The sequence below is a fragment of the Aspergillus neoniger genome (genome assembly GCF_003184625.1).
Source record: "Aspergillus neoniger CBS 115656 unplaced genomic scaffold BO87scaffold_4, whole genome shotgun sequence".
Classification (NCBI taxonomy): domain Eukaryota; kingdom Fungi; phylum Ascomycota; class Eurotiomycetes; order Eurotiales; family Aspergillaceae; genus Aspergillus; species Aspergillus neoniger.
In genome coordinates, this window is record NW_020291132.1 from 1,155,805 (window position 1) to 1,174,546 (window position 18,742).

Below are 18,742 nucleotides of genomic sequence, written 5' to 3' on the forward strand. Positions count from 1 at the left end.
CCTGACGAACACTCTAGTTTTAGGTCTCGATCGCATCGTCCAATAGAGTCACTTCCAGGATCCCATGACCTCCCGAGACACAAGGATGTAAGATGACGCTGGCCATGACCGCAACAGCAGCAGGCAGATAAATGCTCGCCCCAATCATGATGGAGGTAATTCCCAATCGAACGGATGACGACACAACCAACCTCACCCATTTGATGGATGATCCGGCCGTATATACCTTCCTATCGCGTCGTCCGGGCCCCGGGAGTAGTAAAAAAGTCTCATCTCGTTCATCTGGAGCCTCGCTTCGCCCTCTGTGTTACCACCATCAGGTTCCAGCCCGTCTCCTTCAATTCTATAGGGAGGGAAAGAGGAAAGGCAGTGGAAAGCAGAGAGTGTCTTCCGGTTCATCGTCTTTCTCTCTTTCCAGTCCCCGATCAATGGGGCGCCACGTTATGGATAGTCGCGTCCTGGGGTTCGACACTACCGACCGCTTGGGGCTCCCTGTGTAACGAGAGATTCTGGTCGCTACTATTATCAGGCTGGATTCAATTCCGCAACCTATCTAGGCGATCATCAGACTGGCTAGCTACCTAGGAGGGTCTACTAACTCTCCTGGGGCGTTCAATCTGGTAAAATGATCTTCGGCGCCTTTTCTCTAGAGGCTAACGGTGTTTGCGCCTACCATACAGTAGATTATGTACATCTGGATCGCGTTATGTCCCCCCTTTTACATTTCCCCTATATCGACCACGGGTCTGGCCGTCCTGCTGGCCAACAACTGACCTCCCTTCCTTCCCACGGAACCCCCCTTTGTCTTAAGGAGGGGTGGTGACAAGACGGTCGGAGGAAAGAGACCATTCTCATTGACCACAAACCCCAAGTACTGTTGGACAAACAAGTCACCCTCGGATAATCCTCTTTAGTCAACGGGGCATTTCTACCACGTCCAATCATGCTCAACACCCCCGTCGCACAGATGGTCTACACTTATAGTTTCGGTTCAATTGTTCAACGCCAATAGTTACATGCTTGTCGCCGAGAACATGCAGTGTCGTGTCCTGAAACGAATCCTCGTGACACCGGGTTGAGATGCTTGCAATACAGGATATACTTTCGTCGAGAATCACAAGGCCAAGTGGAATAATACAATCAAGGAAATTAAAAGGGGAAAGGGGAAAAAAAGAGAACAGGTAGAGAAACAATCCCTCCAAAAGGCCAGAGAGGGGACATAAGTAATGAAACAGAGGGAGGGAAGAAGAAGCTGGACGTAAGGTAGGCAGGTATGCTTTCACCGCTTGACCCAGGTGGGCATCTTGCGGGCCTTGACATGACCGGGCTTCTTTCTCTCCACACGACGGGCATCCACGGTAACCACACCAGCTGTAAGAAAATAAATCGGTCAGCAATTCGCTCCACCACGACCCAATTCATCGGGAGTCGGAGATACGTACCCTTCCGCAGGATAGGCTTAAGAGCCGGTTCGTGAACCAGCAGAGCCCGTGCAACAGCCAGTGTAATAGCCTCCGCCTGACCGGTCACTCCTCCACCGCGAACGGTAGCCCACACGTTATACTTGTCCAGCCGTGACGTACACCGAAGAGGCCACACAGCACTCTCACGGTCATGTAGACGGGGGAACACCTCGTTCAGCGTCTTTCCGTTCACCAACATTTCACCCTCACCCTCAACGAGGTGCACCACCGCCGAGGACGCCTTGCGCTTGCCCTTACCACGGGCCTTGCCCTGTTCATCCACCGTTCTGGGGGCGGGCTTGTTTCCATACGGATTACCCGGACGGAGGAAGAAGTTGAGAGCCGTTCGCACCTCCTCCGGGGCAACATTGGGGTCAATGCGGTTCAGACGCTGCAGGAGCTTGATGAGGCCCTTGTACTTCTTGGTCGGGACGGGCTCGCCCACGGCATCACGGAACTGGAGCAGCTTGAACCAGGCCATTCTGGGGGCTTCGCTGGGGGACACCGTGGGTAATGCGGCATACTTGGCCAGAAGAGCTTCCAGCTTCAGCATATGGTCGAAAAACTTGGGGCTGCCGGAGAAGTAGGCCGGCGACACGGGGATGATGCGGGCAGGCCTGGTGATGAAAGTGTCGAGGTCAATGGGGGGAGCAGCAACGGGTTCTATTTCTGTCGCATAGCTGCGGGCATTCTTGTATTGCTGGAGGAGAGCCGGCGTGGATGGAGAGGAGACCGGGGATGATGCGGAGATCACGGAGCGCTGGATAAAAGGCCGCAATTGAGCAGCTCGACGGATGGAGTGCATGGCGTGCACAAGGCCATTGGGGCTTTGCCAGGCCATGATGCTGCAGACCGGCTGGCAAAGGGGAGCCTGGAGGAATGTGAGGTGAAGAAGAAGAAGGGCAATGGGGGGGAAGGGAGCAAGAGGACGAAGAACACCAACGGACCCAACCGACAAGATTCGCCGGAACCTTCAACTTTCTTACTATCCTGAGGTTTTTCGCCGGAGAGATCACGTGCATCCGGCAGCAAAGGTTGCTCCGGGGCCGAAGCGGTCTGATTCGCACAAATTTGTTTCGAGCCCCTCGACAAGCTGCCGCCGCCTTTTTTCTCCCTCTTTTTCCCCTCCCCTCTCCCTTTTTTTTCTCTTCCTCTTCTTCTCCCTCCTCATCTTCCTCCCACACATCCTTCACAATGGCCTTCGGAAAGCTCTACGGTTCCCCTGTATGTGTTTCTGCCTGTTTCAGGAAGTTGTTCTTCCCATCCTAGGGTTTACAATAGCTTCCTTTCTGCTATGCTGAGAACACCTTGCTAATTGACTCCATAGGAGAACGGTCGCACCATTGCCTGCCTCGTCGCGGCTAAGGCCAACGACGTTGAGGTTGAGCTGGTCAAGACTGAGGCTAACTCTGCTGCCTCTTTCAACCAGTCCGCTGAGTACACCAAGCTCAGCCCCCTCGGCAAGGTCCCCGCCTTCGAGGGTGCCAACGGCTACACTCTGTCTGAGGTCATTGCCATCGCTGTCTACCGTACGTTCTACTCTGAATACGCCTTGCGCGTTGCAATTCCCTTTGTTTCATGATGAGCATTTTATTTCAAGTTATCCCTGTCAGAACTGGTAAATAAATAAATAATGTTGATAACGTTTGACTCTGAAAATCATCTCTTACCCCACTTTGGGGTAGTGAAGAGATTTCGTTTTGATTATTTGATGATCACGCAATTGTCTCTTGGTTGGACCTCATGCTGACTCGAATAAAAGTGACCTCCCAGAACGAGAAGACCACCCTCTTGGGCAAGACCAAGCAGGACTATGCTTCCATCCTCCGCTGGTTGTCTTTCGCCAACTCCGAGATCATCCCCCGCTTCGGTGCCTGGTACCGCCCTCTCTTGGGTCTTGACGGCTACAACAAGAAGAACGTCGAGGATGCTGCCAAGGCTGCTGTGAAGAACGCTGGCGTTCTTAACACCCACCTCATTGCCAACACCTTCCTTGTTGGCGAGCGCATCTCCCTGGCTGATTACTTCACTGCCGCTCTCCTCACCCGTGCCTTCGCTACCGTCCTGGACAAGAAGTACCGTGACGAGAACGTTGCCATCACCCGCTGGTACAAGACCATCGTCAACCAGCCCGCCTTCAAGGCTGTCTTCGAGAACCCCGTCTTCGTCGAGGAGTGCATCAAGTACACTCCCCCCAAGAAGGAGGAGAAGCCCAAGAAGGAGGCAGCCCCCGCTGCTGCCGCTGAGCCCAAGCCCGCTGAGGAGAAGAAGCCCAAGCACCCCCTTGAGGCTCTTGGCCGCTCCGAGTTCGTCCTTGACGAGTGGAAGCGCCAGTACTCCAACGAGGACACCCGCCCCGTTGCTCTGCCCTGGTTCTGGCAGAACTACAAGCCCGAGGAGTACTCCCTCTGGTCCGTTAACTACAAGTACAACAACGAGCTGAAGCTTACCTTCATGGCCAACAACCTGATCGGTGGTTTCCACGCCCGTCTTGAGGCTTCCCGCAAGTACCTCTTCGGTGCCCAGGCCGTCTACGGTGCCAACTACGACTGCGTCATTCAGGGTGTCTTCCTGGTCCGCGGCCAGGACTCCAAGCCCGCTTTTGAGGTCGGCCCCGACTGGGAGAGCTACGAGTTCCGCAAGCTTGACCACACCAACGCTGAGGACCGCAAGCTCATTGAGGACCAGTGGGCTTGGGACACCCCCGTTGTCATCGAGGGCAAGGAGTACCCCTTCGCTGACGGCCACGTCTTCAAATAAGCTGGTGCGTTAGACGTAGCCAATTCATGATGATGATATCCCACTTTTTCCCCCCCCCTTCTCTCGTTGGGTAGTCGTCTGAGATGAAACTCGACCTTTAAATAACCTCCGTCTCTTTCTCCTCAAACCGAGGCGTGGGAGAGCTCTCGTGGGGATAGTATGTTCAGGGCGCTATTTCCCGTCCGGTCAACATCTATCTCATCTGATTGCTTTTTCCCTACCTTGGTGTCATTTACCCCCGCCCTTTTTTTTTACATATCCACGCTACCCATGATGGAACGGTTTACGTGTTTTCATTCTTCGTCGACTCCTTCCAAAAGAAAACTTTTTCTTCCTCTATTTATTTCACGCGTAATGCCACGCTTACGATTGATATGGACCATAGCAGTAGCTAGTCAAAAACAAACCCACTAGCACTTTGTGCTTTCCATGATCATGACTTCCTCTTCTTCCTTAGTAACTCAGTATTGTAATCATTGCTTGGTATATGATGCTCTATATGCCATATCAACATCCCGTATGTGCTTCATTTATAGTAACCACTTCGTGATACAAAACTATGTGCATACCCGTACAGTAACCTAGCTGGTCCCAGCCCAGCCAACTGCTTTGCTCTTCCTCTTAGATTATCCCCCGGTCTCCTGCCATGAGTGGATGCACCATTACCATATCATGTGGAATACCCACCTCCCACAATACAGAAGGTGATATCTAATGCAGACAGATGAAGAAGAAATAACATAAAAAGAAACCTCAAGTCTTCAACGACTCCTCCAACCGATCCAAGAGATAGTTCTCAGACTGGGTCGAAGCGGCAGGTGATGGCGAACGATCACTTGCATCACCGTCACCCAAAGTATTACTGACGTTTTCATTTAGATCAAGTCCGGATGGTATGGCAGTGCCACCCGGTGTTGAGTCCGAAGAAGGCGATGATGGGGAGGGAGGAGGATATGAGGAAGGGTCTGTACGTGGTGTGCCGGTAATCGTTTCATCGACAGTAGAAGAGGCGGCGGCGGCCACTGGGATAGATGTAGGAGGTGGTGGTGGTTGTTGCTTTTTCGCTTTGGCGGCAAGACGATCTTCTTGCTTCTGAATCTGGCGGGCCCTGGCTTTCTCGGCGGTCTTTTCGCGCTTGCGGGCTTTGCGGCGTTGTTTGCGTGCTTCGGCGATTTCAGCTGGTGTGAGGGGGACGTCGTTGGGTTTGGGTTGGGGTTGTTGTTGGGTGGTTTCGGGTTGTTGTTGGGCTTCGGCGTCGTCTTGGAGCTTGATGTCGAGACACAGGTTGCCAGTTTTGGGGATCGAGTTGTACCATTTGTGGAGGACTTGGCTGACGTCGTCGTGTAAGGATAGCTCCTCGAGCATTTGCAGAACCTTTGTTAATGTGGCCGCGTCTTCTGCGCCGGAGTGTCCGTCGAAGGTGGGGATTTCGAGGAGATTGCTTGGTTCGCTGCTTGCTTTGAGGCGGGTGTCGTCGATTAAGATGGTGTTGGTTTGGTCCCAGCAGGTCTTTTGGAAGGTTCCAGGTACGGATGAGCCCAGGCTTTCGGGGCTGGGGTATGATGCTTGGACCTTTTCGTCAGCCCAGACGGTACTGAGGGTTTTGTAGACCTGGATTTTGGCATCGTATTGCTGTGGTGTGAGGTTGAAGTGTTCGCGGTGCCATTCAGCGACGATTTGCGTCCGGCTGTCATTGATGAAGAGTTGGCGGCAGATGCCATCGACGGTGGGGGGACGGGCACTCGACCATATCATGACCTTGTATTTCTGCATCAATGTCTGTATAAAGATGTCTAGTCCCGCTCTTCGCTTGAATCGAGGCGGCATGTACCGGTCAGGCCGATGAACGAGCGTGCCGTTCAAGTCCAAGATGACTAGTAGAGGTTGTTTCCAGGAATTCCGTTTGGCTGGTTTTGATGACTGCTCAAGGTAGGCCGGTGTTGGAAGGGCTCTTTTAGGTGGTGTCGGAGACTCGAACTTCTTGGAACGAGGGCGAGGACTAGCGCGTGCCTTGGATGAAGACCCCGGGCGTGGCGATGGAACCTGGCTGGACATGTTGCGGGTATTAACTCCAGCAGAGCCAGCTGCTGGGAAGGCCATGGGCCCGAATGGTGGCATTGTCATCAATGGATTCGTTGGCGCAAAGTTCATGAATGCAGGCGGGAACATGGGAGGCAATCCACCAGGGAACGCACTCATGTCATTCAACGGAGGGAAACTGAAAGAAGGATTAGTGGGCTCACCCAAAGGAGCTTGAAGAAGCTGTTGCTGTTGCTCCAATGGGAGCTGCCAGAAAGGCTGCTGAAACCCTGGAAAAGTTTCGTTTGGCGCAGCCATGCCGTTCTGGAACGGGAGAAACATAGGTGCCAGATTGAAGTTGTCAAATGTCCCAAAGCTGTTCTGGGATGGATGACCTGGTGCATAGGACGCTGTATTGGCAGACTGTGATGCTTGTGATTGCATCTCTTCCCGAATGTTCTTTTCGGCTACCTGTTTGCTCCGTCGTGGTAGCTTTTGCCGCGGGCGAGCAGATGGGGGAGCATTTCCCGGAGCCGTCGTGCCGGAATCCTCTGTGCCGTTGCGCTTGGTGTTCCTCATTTTCTGACGAGCCCAGCGGTCTTTATACGGTCTCCAGGCAGGCTGATCATCCCCTACCACAGAAGAATTGGAACCATCACGACAAACGCGACTGTCCATACTTGAGGCGTCGAACGCCGATGCATTTGTTGACTCCATGTCGGGCTCAACGGACTGGTTGTTGCGGACAGAGAACTGGGGTGGATTCGAGGATTTATGATAGCATGTGCGGAAATTGACAGGAGTATAACTAGCGCTGATTGTTCCCAGAGCAACCTATCCAATGGTGTTAGCAATACAGATATTCATATATTCGGACCAAAAGTGCACACCTTGGAGGACACCCCACTATGAAGCTTGCGATCAGGAGAGGGGACTATCGGGGCGGGGCGGGGCGTTATAGCAATCAGAGGCAAACGAGGGAATAGGCAGCATTGGCGTACTCGCAACATGAATGGAAGATTCCTGGAAGATGGGCGACCAACGTAGGAATCCGCCGCGACACAGGAGGGAGAGTGAAGAGGATGAGAGCAGCCAACGATAAAAGAAAGATAGAAGATATGCGGAGGCAGAAAAAGTGACCTACTTATCGGGGGATCTGGCCAATCAAGGTGGAGACGCCCTGATCGCCGCCTTCCAGGAACGGCAGAACGGCCTCATTTTTTTTCGGCCGCCGATCTCACCGCCCGGCCAGCTTGGGTTTTCATCTCACCTTGCATGAACTAAATACGGTTATACATCCCCCATCCAAGAACTGCGAAATGACTATTTCAGACCTATTGAATCGCCGCGTGCGAGCTGTCGCCCAGGATGACGAGGAGCTCTATTCTGACCAGTCTGGCTCGGAGCAGGCGAGCGACGATCTCCGCTCTGACGAGTCGGGCTCAGAGAGTGGCAGTGATGGTTCCCTAGACGAAGACGACGATGACGATGTGGTTGGTTCCCTATTCTCTGATAGACGTCACAAAATGCTGACTATTTCGCAGTCTCAAGTCGACCCGGAAGATATGGATGATGACGAGGAGGACGACGAAGATGACGAAGACGACAGCGACGATCCCCAAGACGACGTTCAAGCCTCACTAAGCAGCATCTCATTCGGCGCATTGGCGAAAGCACAAGCATCTATAGGCCTTAAATCGAAGCGGTCATCCAAGGCCTCCAAGACAGAAGAGGAGCCTGCCGCTCCTTCCCCCTTAGACGACATTCGAGCGCGGATTCAAGAGGCGCGCGAACAGAAACGTCAAGCGCTGTCGAAAAACAAGGACTCTGAAAAGCATTCCCGTTCCTCCAAACATGCGCCGGCCGTACAATCCTCCAAACATGCCGTCTCCCGCAAACGGACAATCATTGAGCCGCCGGGTGTGCCCAAGTCGCGAGACCCCCGCTTCGACCCGACTGTCTTGAGCCAGGGTGGCCGCGGAAACCCTCAGGCAGCGAGCAACGCATACGCATTCTTGGACGAGTATCGCCGGGATGAGCTGAAGCAGTTGAAGGAACAATATGCCAAGACAAAGAACCAGGAACAGAAAGAAGCTCTGAAGCGTACGATTCGGTCGACTCAAGACCGTCTTCGAGCGATGGAGAACAGGAAACGTGAGAAGGAGGTCTTAGCGGAGCATAAGAAGAAGGAGAAACAGCTCATCCGTGAAGGAAAGAAGAGCAACCCGTACTTCTTGAAGAAGTCGGACCTGAAGAAGCAGGTGCTGCTCAAGAAGTACGAGAACATGAACTCCAAGGACCGCACCAAGGCACTCGAAAGGAAGCGCAAGAAGACTGCAGCCAAGGAGAGAAAGGAGATGCCCATGGAGCGGAGAGCCTTGGCTGGCGACGATGCGCCGAGTGGCGGTGGAGGTGGTGGTGGCTGGAAACGCCGCCGAGTTGCATAGATGCTGGAGCTTGTCTGATCCTGATGCCTGGCCCATCATATTGTATATAGTTCACAACTGCATAGGCATATATTCTCTACAAAATTCATTTCAGAACATCACTTCCACGCCGACAGTCCGGGAGTGTTTATATAGACACCGTATTACTTATCATTATCCAAAACCGACCTTTTCCTTCCAGGCGTAGTTGCAGCTTAGTCAGAAAGAAAAAAAAAAATGAAGAACATATTATCACTGCCAGATGGCGAACAACCAACATCCAATAACTATTGCTGTATCAGGATAATCAGACGCGTAAGCACAAACAAACAATCAAATGGTATCGCAACAAGCCATAAGTCAATGACGCAAGGATCACCGAAATCTGAGGTCCTCGAAACAATATAGACATGATTCTTCGAAGAACATGATCTTTAAACCCATAACAAAATAACGCCTCATGTCCAGAACAAAGCAAGTTCCCCTCGAGGGGACGATCGGAGGAAAAGGGCAATGAAAGAGAAGAGATTGAATAATGATCGAATAGAAATAAACACATGGAACCAATGGCAAACAATGAAGGCGTCTGGCCTAACATGGTATAAGATGCAAAATGGGTAAAAGGGATGAGATTGAAGGGACGGGTTCTACCCTTCCGTTCTTTTTCAAAGAGCGACTGTTCATGCGGTTCATATAGGTAGTCGTGTAGTTCGGCATATGCATCATGTCTAGAATATATAATATTCTTCAGACACACTCCCTCCACACGTAAAATCTGCTGTGTTTGTGGGCCCGCAGTTCAGCCGGGGGTGATTGCTCCCAAATAAGCACCTTCTGCTGGGCCATGCCTATCCATAATTTCTCAAGTACTGACCACACCGAATAGCGCATGAGGGAAGATTGGCGGTATTTGAGAGTGCATTCATAGCGACGGGCCAAATCAGATCGCATAGGGAGACCCTAAGCAATTGGTCATGAGTTAAGAATGGAATAGGTCCCAGGCACGTGCGCAGAGACTAAGGAATTCTTCCTTCTTTCTGCGCTGGGTCTCGGGCGAGTCTCTCCCAGCCCCAAATGGGCCATAGGTGGAACTTGCACCAGAGGCCAAAGCTGGGTTAGGGCGATAATGTGGGTCGGGGCCGTGGCCCAAGGGCGGGCTGCCGTGCTCATGTTCGTACTCGTTTCTCGAGCGGCGCCGAGCAGTACCCTCGGATGGGTACAATGACGGCTGCGGGGGGTGCGCGTTCGCCATGGGCGTAGCATCCGAGTGAGGCACTCCAGACTTTGGCGGTCCGTTAGCCACACGGGGAGATGGTGGAGTGGGGGGTTGGTGGCCGCCGTAATGTACAATGCGCGGCAGAAGCTCCTCGCGCCCGCCTGACAGTTCCTGGACAGCTTCCTCGGCGGAACGGTACTCCCTGGGGCGCTTGGGAGGTTGAGCGGCATCCCGGGAGATGCGAGGGGAGGGAATTGGGGGAAGATTGTTCGATTGAGGCGGGTTTGCAGCTGTCGCGCTGGGGTAATATAGTCCCCGGTTTGCCTCGCGATCGCGGCCCAACGCCTCATTTCCAAAGACGTCAGAGAGCGGGGGCAAGCGATTGGTTGTTTGCGTAGCAGGGAGGTGATGGATGTGAGATGTGGAACCCAAAGTCGGGCTTTGGTTAACAACATGACGGGTTAAGGGCTGCGCTTCGTTTCGGCCCGTGAAGGTCTGATTCAATGGCGCAGATTGGATGACACGTTCACTGGCAAATTGGGCTGCGGAAGGAGGCACGATGGAGAGGCCAGGCGGGGGTCTTCTCTTCGATGCACCGACCCGGGGGAGGCCGAATGATTCAGATGGCTTGATTCCATCGGGCCCGTCATCCTTGGCGGACTTCTGTAAACGCGATTCGATTATTGAGCGCTGCTGATCCCGAACCGATAAGCTCCGCTGCAGCTGCTCCCTCATCACAGGGTCATGTGTTTGAAATCCCGGGGACAGGCAAGCGATCCCGACCTCTTGCATGTTGACGCCCTCTCTCGCAGTCATAGGGCCGCCAGGAGGCCGAGCGGACAAGCCCCCCGAGGTCGGAAGGCTACTGGAAAGGTCTAATCTGCGAGGGCGAGGTCTAGTATGAGACTGCATTGCCGGGGAGGACGGAGGTTCCTTTTTCACGATAACTCGACTCGCAGTGGATCCGGCCTGTGATCTGCTGAAAGGTCAACAATCTGCATCGGCGATTCAGCCAGCGACTGTCGGGTAAGATACTTACGAAGGCGAGGTCGGTTTCTTTCCTGCAGGCGAGCTTTTGGCCGACGACACATCCCGAGAGACACCGGATGGGCGCGGCGGCGTGGTACTCGTCTGGTTACCTGAAGATGCAGGCGCCAGTGTTGGGCAATTTTTCGGACTGATATCGCGGGTCATACGTGGAGACGTGAGCGGAGCAGCCTGGGCAGGCGCAACCGCGGTCGACATAATGACAACGAAGGGTGACGAATTCGACAGGACACAAAGGAGCGGGAAACTCCTTGGCGAAAGCACACAGCTGACCAGGGGAAGCAGTCGAATCAAAGGGACGGTGCAGCCGTCAAACCGATATAGGCTGGCGAAAGAGAAAAAGAAAAGAAAAATTCCCCCTCGGGAGCTGTCTCACACAGCCACCGACTATATAGCGTGTTCCTGTACGGTGCTAAGAACCGTGCCACCCAACGTCTCACAGCCTGGAGCAGGTGGAGTATCAAGCTTTCTCTAACAAGCGCTGGAATTATGGGGGTGGTAGGGCGAGATCGGATGAAAGCGCGCGCGGATTTGAGAGCTCGGTAGCGGAGGCGGCTAATATTGGTCTTCGGGGGGAGGCGAGGTCGAGGTTGAGCTCTGGAATGGGGGCGGAAGCAGCTTTCAAAAGACCGACGGATCCAGCCCGAACAATGGAAAGGCACGGAGGACGGAGGGGGGTAAGGAGGAAGAGATCAACGTTCAATGTGGCACCCCAGGTAAAAGTCGTCAAACAGGTGGTGGGAGGTGACAACGACGGGGAGTGGTCAGATACTTGAGGGAGGCGGTTAGCTAAGGCTGGCCGGCGGCAGTGTGACAACGGTTAGAGGTCGGTCAGGCCGGGGGGGGTGTGGTGTTCCAGAGCGACAAAGCGATAGTGTGTGGTGGAAGCGGATCTCGATAGGTCTGGCCCCCATGCGAGGTAGGTAAATGGCCCGAGAAGAAGGAGGGGAAGGATGGAAGGAGGGGGGGGAATCAATATTGAGGATATCACGATGATGCTGATATAATAATGATATTCAAGGAAGAAATGAGGAAGAAAAAAAGGAAGCTAACAAGAAGTAGAGAGAAGGAAGAACAGATAGAGAGAGGGAAAGTAGAAAAAGCAAAAATAACAGTAAAAGGCAAAAATGAGGAAGAGGGGAAGAGGAAGGAAGAAGAAAGGAAGAAAAAGAAGGCTGAGAAGACCAGACCCGAGCGAGGGAGGATAAATTGTATGGATGATGGAGAAGAAGAAGCAGAAGGTGGACTAACTAGTAAGTAAGGTAGGTATTAGTTGGGAGGGCGGTATGGGGCAAAGTTGTCTGGTATGGAAGCGGGATGGATGGATCGGGGAGTGCGAAGGGAAATCCAACAGGTCGATTTAATCTCGATGAGACGGTGGCAGAAGAGGGTTGGCACTAGTAGCCAGAACGATGAAAGGGCTATCAGTTGGACCGTGCCATTCAATCCGAACACGCGGCAGGGTTGGAGCCAGGAAATTATGATTGATAATAAGCGAAATAAAAATAAGGGAAGAAGGGAAAAAGGGAAAAAAGAAATGAGAAACACGGAAAAATAGAAGATAGAAAAGAAAGAAACCTAAAACCCAGGACGGAGAACAGGCGAGAAACGAGCAGGAGAAATAATCATCATCAAACGGGGGAGTGGGAATTAATTGGGCTGCAATGGAGGCGACCAAGACCTTGAATGAATGGATGTGGGGAAGAAGACGAGACTTGGACTTACTTTACTAGAATTGTCATAATAATAATAAAAGTAAAAAAGAAATAGAAAAAGAAAAATATGGGAAAGTATTATTTAAAAAAAGAAGAAAATAATGGATACGATATCAAGAACCAGAAGAGATCCTGGTCGCTAGGAGCATTAGGGACTCTTAGTTCGAAACCACTGAAGGAGAAAGAAAGAAAGAAAGAGAGAACATGTAACAAGCAAGTTAAAAGAATACCTACTAATCTACGGAGGACCTGAAAAAGGAAGGTGAACACCTAGTAATCTCTCCTAATACGAATATACTATAACAAGTAAAATAGAAAATAATAAGAAATAATAATGAAGAATTATCTTGTGTACAAGAAACACAAGACAGACAGAACAGACAGACAGACAGACAGACAAGAAGAGAAAAATAGAAAACCGGACTGGGATCCATCCCAATAATCTCCTGAAAATGCTCAGACCAAGTGGAGCAGGATTCCCACTTGATTGGCACCAGCTGAGACATGGTTTGTTTCCGCCCAGGGCTTGTCCGCCGATGATGTGACACTTTTGTGACAATTGGCGGTTGCTGCTGATCGCCTCGGGTTCACATCGGTTGGACTGTAGTACCACACACCTCTTTCTTTTTCTCCTACCTACTCTCTTGTGTTCTTGTCATCGGGCTGGCATGATAAGATGACACCTGGGAGTTTTTATCTCTCACTTTTCTGATGTAATGAATGTATCTGTAGTCTTCACATTAGGTGTTTACAAAATTCACACCCTGGCCTACTTTCCCTTATCTCTTTTTATCTTTTTATCTTTTTTGTTTTCCTTCCCTGTCTATACGTACTTAGGCAATATACTATCATGTGTTGGACGATAGTAGAGGAGGGAGGGGAGAGAGGGGGGGGAAACAAGAAAGAACAGAAGATTACTTTGAAGAGTCCAGACACGCACCAGACAAAGGTACAACTTAACCAGTTTAGTTCGTCTCTTGGCCCGACCATCGTGTTCCATCCAACTGAAGACAAGGTAGGGGCTCTTCCCTGCGACCCATCCGGGATCCGGCCTATGGAGATCCAGGAACTGCCGCTGGCCTGTGAGACAGCTGGAACATTTGGGAATTCCCGAGCCAGTCACCGGCTAGGAATTTTGCACTCGTTTTGAGAGTGTAGCAGATGGCACAAGATGATTCTTCCATGTTCATTCTCATCGCTACCTTTCTTTTCTCTCCTACTAAATATCATATTCTTGCTCGAGTGAAAGTGGTGAATATGACGGCCTTGTTCTGTAGTGGAGGGTACAGTAAGTAGTGGATGACTGACACACAGCCATCCATCCATCCCGTGCCAACAAACTATCGTGTCGGCGTCCGACGCAGGGTGGATAAAATTGGGGGAAAGGAAAAGAGAGCCTGGTTTGGTTCCTTCCCCCCCCCTGGTGGCGACGCACCTGCGACACCAGCGTCCCTCACCATCCCCGAATCCACCGGCGCCAAACTGGTGGAAACAATAGTCCCTGCCCCGATCCATGAATCCACTCTTCTGTCAGACATAATACTAGTAATCCTGTTAACTCACTAACCACAGTTTCGCTTCTCGTTTCCACCCCTCCGACTTGCCCACTTTCTCCCCCCCCCTCCTCTTCTCTTCTTAGACTAGTCTGCAGTCAGCAACAGCCTCTCTCTCTATTGGGGGCTTGACGAATTAATCCGAAAAGTTGACATCTCACATTTCCCCACGTTCCTCTCTCTCTCAGTCTCAGTCTCTGCTCGCTAGTGTGGAAAGAAGTAGATGAATTCTTGGTAAGGCTTCCCTTGCTAACCTTGGTAACTAATGATATGATAAGCAAAAAGAAGAAACAAGGTAGGCAACCAGGTCTTCTACAGATGCCTCGATCGATCATCCCGCGGCACAGTCCGACGACGACGACGATGGCGATCGGCCCTCGTTCTCGTTGAGAGTGTCGCGTTGTGACATGCCCGAGACGAGCCAACAGTCGCATGAATGGATGAATAATTTCGTCAAATGCTCCAGACCGGGAAGACCAACTGTTCGGGTAGGAGAAATAAGAAAAGGTATAATAATAACGATAATTATCCTCATATTACTCTAACAACAGCAGCAGCAGCAATAACAATAACACATAACACATTACATGATAATCAGATCGTCATGTCTGACTATATTGTGAACTGCACTCACTCATTTCTGCCCCCAACAAAAAGTAGTAACTAACTTTCTACAATATGAGTAAGACTAAAATGATCCGACACGGGCTTCTTTTTACTATCAACGCAGCCTCTTCCATCAGGGCCGGGATTTCCGCGCCCAGCCGGAGCAATCCACCGGAAATCAGTTGACCTTGCTCGGTCGCTACTCCCAGATAAGTAGGAGTAACAACGCTCCAACTGTAGATACATACTAAGAAGCGTAATAAGGTATGTAGATACTGTATGTAGGGTATAGAGAGAGAAGTGGATAGAAAAACACCTACCTACTACTCCTACCTTGCTCACCCGCACACATCCGCCTCGAAAGGTAAAATTCTAGACATGATCGCCCGGCACTGCTTACCTTGCGACATCCCAGGGGCCTGAGCCACCGAACTACTGTAAGGCAGAATTTTTCCCATGCCTTCCATTCGACTTTGCGTGGTCAATTCCGCAGGCCCATTTCAAGCACAGCACATGAACCTGCGAGCGAACTATTGGGAACAATGAAGATCGACTTCTTTCCCAACCTAGCCCGCGCCCCTTCGATCACGGGCTGGGGCGGAAATGAGAATCTCTCTCTTTCAGACGATTAGCTCGCTTCCTGCGACAACACTATTGTCTCAATCAGTTTTGCAGTGCAGGATGGACAGACAGGGCCCGCGGAGTAACTCTGAACAGTTAGATAATTAGTGAATTAGCTAGTTAACCTTACCTTGATAGCCGAGATGCCGGACCGGTGTAACAGTAGCAGCAGCAGCAGCAGCAGCAACTGTTGGGGATGGTTTTGAATCCCAGCCCTCGTGCAACCAAAACCCAAGCCTCCGGCCCTTTTTTGCTCGAGTCAGAACGGCAGCTTGACTCAAACAAGGCCTCAATGCAAAACATGGGACCTGTCAAACTTTTTTTCTGCTGAGTCAAACTTAATTGACTTGCTGTCTTCAAAACAGACCTACTAATCAAGCCAATCAATCAATCAATCAATCAATCACCAGTAGCAGAAGCAAGCCACATCCATTCTTCTAGGTAGCGATCTAGCCCAATGCGTATACACCGTCCTTCTCAATATCGATTCCCAATACATTCAAAAGAGTCAAAACTAACGCGCGGAACCACTTCCCGACAGCCTGGTGGGTAGGAAAAAAGAGTTCGGTCACTCCTCATGAAGGTTTAGTAAAAAAGTCAAAGCATGCAGAGGGCTCCATTTTGTATCGACTTCCTGGGATATTAGCATTTCAATCCCTGCTACAGTTGCAGTGGTGATACTTTGCAGGTACTACTTACGCACTACACAGTACTCCGATCCAATGCGTGGCATGCTTACACGGCTGGGTGGGATGTGGATCTGACAAATATATTTGCAGCAGTACTCGCTGATGGCTTAGTAGATAGTATGTATCTATCTATCCTCAACAACTCGTTCCAAGGTACCGATGATGGGAGTTGACATTATGGATTACTTCCATGAACTGAATATTTACAGACCTTCCTATTCAAGGCCCGAAATCATCTGCGGATAAGCCCGTTTGCGAGAGGCAATCATCAGGGCCGATCGCTTCTCCCCTCATTTCCCACTCCACGAGGTAAAGTCATTTTTAATATTAAACGGGACCGCCTCATTAACCCGGGGATCACGACTAGTGAGATCCGGCTTACTACTTGATACTTAGTAGTATCTACTAACTAAATCACCGGGAAAAAGTGAGTAGTTGAAATACCTAGCTGGCAAGCAATGCATACGACTATCCAGATGAAAGTACAGTAAATCTTCATTGTGCAAGGTGTTAAAAAACAATACAAGTCTGCACCCTCGCATAACCTCCTCCTCCTCCTCCTCTCCTATTTTTACTTTACTCCGGAGTAACTCGTTAGTCTACTTTGGTATAAGTTCCCAAGTTCCAACCTCGGCCTGGCGGGCCCACGTGTGCTCCTTGCAAATAAGATTAAGGAACGGCCTTGCCATCCAGTCTTGATGAACCACTAGTTTATGGGTCCGGCCTTGCCGTCTCCAGAAATTATTGACCTGCTGAAGTGGTACCATGGATTGTCATATCACAAAGGGTCTACCAACTTAACATGTTCATGGTCTACCTGTTGAAATATATTATTATTTCCCAGGAGGGTCGGTGTATTTGATCGTTGTGGCTTGCTCGGCAAGCTGAGATCCCGATTTCGTGGATGCTAATTAGGTAACTATCATGGACACGGTGTGGATACTACTCTGCATGTATATTGTTTCTCTCCCACCGGAAGAGTACGAGATAGATTATCGCGTGTGGTCTCTCGAAACGAGAACCACCCATTATCTTTCCGTAGTAGTACTACACACGGGAGTTCCTCTATGTACCCTGCCCTGCATATGCAAAATGAGCGTTGATTATTGAACACTACTTCCATGTGCAAGGAAGGGATTGTTCGAGGATTAACCGACCCCATCCTCAATATACACAGTACAGCATCCTGCCGATAGATGTCTCCAACTATGGAGTACTTAGTACGGAGTAGACACTCCTACTACTAGTATTAGCGATGGAGCAAATGGACACTCGGCAAACAAAAATATCCAATCTTCTAATCAACACCAAATCAAGAACTTCCCGTACGCGCCATCCATTTCGTCACTCATCTATCACGACATCATCCACAACAACCAAGTAACAACCGACTCCGAGTCCGAATCCGAGCATAGTACTTACTATACACTATCTACATAACAGTCTATCTATCTACGCACTACCTAACAACCGAAGCTCCATACCTGCAGTAGCGAACCCAGCTATCTACACTGCCAAGGCAATAGTTTAATATCCAAGTATGATTACTCTCCGAAATCTTGAACAGTTGCATCGTCACGTTATCAAAACTGTGTGTCATAAACACACGGTCGGTGTTGACAGATTGATTTAAATTGCCAGATGGCAAATAGTTAATAATGTTATTAATTTTATTAGCACCCCGTGTTAAGCCTTCCTCAAGCCCGAGTCTAGTCTCAACGGCGTTACCTCTGCACGGCCCCCCCCCTGTTGCTAATATTGGTTCTTCCATGTGGGCAGAAAAGAAAAAGAGGGGGCGTGCTCCCCAAAGGCAAGCGATATAGCATCTGGTCGATCGCAATATGCCATTGTCAATAATAGTAGTAATTAAATTAGTACGTGGTTATCAGTGTGTGTTTACTGTTTAGCATGTATGTATGTAGCCTGGTCCTGGTCGCGTACTTACTTGGCTACTACGGAGGATTAACGTATTACTCCTATGTACTAACGAAATGAACTATTGAATGGAGAATATTAAGAACAATTACACCGTATCACTACTACTACTTTAGTAGTTGGGTTTCTGTATGTAACAGCCTCGTTGCACTAAAATATTCCCTGGTGCGGACATTAATTGCACTCAACTGCCCCATGGCATACATATTTATAGAACTCAATGAACCTAGCTCTCCGGAGCATTCTATCTCCTCCGTACCAACACAAACCAAGTCATTCACAAAATAAGACCGATCTAATAACACTACTACTGTATGTCCAGCGACATAAGACTCATCTCCAGTAAGGATTAGTCAAATAGTCGCCTACTCGGTCGGTAACCTGCAGTATCCATCCATCCATCCATCCACCCGGAAAAAAACCACAGTAGCACCAGATCGGCACTACTCTGTAGCTGTTATGCAAGCAAAGCTCAATTCTGCAAAGAAAAAAGACAAGCGACGGAGAGAAGAAGGGGGGAATAAAATCAAGCCACAGTAGCACAAGGGTATGCATAGTGGTAGATCATACCGTGTGCCCGATGTTTGACACAATCCGGATTGCTATATTTATGCATATGATGTGAAGTAACCTGACAACGACTAAGTAGAAGCTAGCTACTAGATACTACTTCGTACCCAGTGTCGCACACG

At 50.4% G+C, this 18,742-nt stretch overlaps 9 protein-coding genes across 9 annotated transcripts; 4 read left to right on the forward strand and 5 right to left on the reverse strand.

Annotated features, from left to right (window-relative positions):
• The first annotated feature begins 160 nt into the window (after positions 1–160).
• BO87DRAFT_167863 (uncharacterized protein) lies at positions 161–657 on the forward strand. Its single transcript, XM_025618308.1, has one exon. The coding sequence runs from the start codon at positions 208–210 to the stop codon at positions 583–585; it is 378 nt and encodes a 125-aa protein (XP_025483911.1). The 5' UTR covers positions 161–207; the 3' UTR covers positions 586–657.
• A 622-nt stretch (positions 658–1,279) lies between these two features.
• BO87DRAFT_422451 (mitochondrial 37S ribosomal protein uS9m) lies at positions 1,280–2,304 on the reverse strand (the record flags this gene model as incomplete). Its single annotated transcript, XM_025627116.1, has 2 exons — positions 1,280–1,371; positions 1,443–2,304. The coding sequence occupies 2 exons, from the start codon at positions 2,302–2,304 to the stop codon at positions 1,280–1,282; spliced, it is 954 nt and encodes a 317-aa protein (XP_025483912.1).
• Positions 2,305–2,592: 288 nt separating this feature from the next.
• On the forward strand, positions 2,593–4,663 carry BO87DRAFT_373290 (putative translation elongation factor eEF-1 subunit gamma). The gene is made up of 3 exons (XM_025622509.1): positions 2,593–2,687; positions 2,791–2,992; positions 3,226–4,663. Exons 1-3 carry the CDS (start codon positions 2,658–2,660, stop codon positions 4,221–4,223), a joined length of 1,230 nt encoding a protein of 409 aa, XP_025483913.1. The 5' UTR covers positions 2,593–2,657; the 3' UTR covers positions 4,224–4,663.
• Positions 4,303–4,806, forward strand: BO87DRAFT_167871 (uncharacterized protein). Its single transcript, XM_025618309.1, has one exon. The coding sequence runs from the start codon at positions 4,383–4,385 to the stop codon at positions 4,635–4,637; it is 255 nt and encodes an 84-aa protein (XP_025483914.1). The 5' UTR covers positions 4,303–4,382; the 3' UTR covers positions 4,638–4,806.
• Positions 4,807–4,976: 170 nt separating this feature from the next.
• Positions 4,977–6,821, reverse strand: BO87DRAFT_299408 (NIF domain protein; the record flags this gene model as incomplete). Its single annotated transcript, XM_025619096.1, has 1 exon — positions 4,977–6,821. The coding sequence occupies one exon, from the start codon at positions 6,819–6,821 to the stop codon at positions 4,977–4,979; it is 1,845 nt and encodes a 614-aa protein (XP_025483915.1).
• A 701-nt stretch (positions 6,822–7,522) lies between these two features.
• On the forward strand, positions 7,523–8,789 carry rrp36 (putative pre-rRNA processing protein). The gene is made up of 2 exons (XM_025625821.1): positions 7,523–7,735; positions 7,787–8,789. Exons 1-2 carry the CDS (start codon positions 7,562–7,564, stop codon positions 8,687–8,689), a joined length of 1,077 nt encoding a protein of 358 aa, XP_025483916.1. The 5' UTR covers positions 7,523–7,561; the 3' UTR covers positions 8,690–8,789.
• Positions 8,790–9,647: 858 nt separating this feature from the next.
• On the reverse strand, positions 9,648–10,871 carry BO87DRAFT_299842 (uncharacterized protein; the record flags this gene model as incomplete). The annotated part of the gene is made up of 2 exons (XM_025619107.1): positions 9,648–9,875; positions 9,945–10,871. Coding segments are annotated over 2 exons (1,155 nt in total), but the record flags the coding sequence as incomplete, so codon positions are not given.
• A 2,422-nt stretch (positions 10,872–13,293) lies between these two features.
• BO87DRAFT_167956 (uncharacterized protein) lies at positions 13,294–13,687 on the reverse strand. The gene has a single exon (XM_025618310.1). It carries the CDS (start codon positions 13,634–13,636, stop codon positions 13,436–13,438), a length of 201 nt encoding a protein of 66 aa, XP_025483918.1. The 5' UTR covers positions 13,637–13,687; the 3' UTR covers positions 13,294–13,435.
• Positions 13,688–14,138: 451 nt separating this feature from the next.
• BO87DRAFT_168006 (uncharacterized protein) lies at positions 14,139–14,747 on the reverse strand. The gene has a single exon (XM_025618312.1). It carries the CDS (start codon positions 14,631–14,633, stop codon positions 14,298–14,300), a length of 336 nt encoding a protein of 111 aa, XP_025483919.1. The 5' UTR covers positions 14,634–14,747; the 3' UTR covers positions 14,139–14,297.
• Between the last annotated feature and the right edge of the window lie 3,995 nt (positions 14,748–18,742).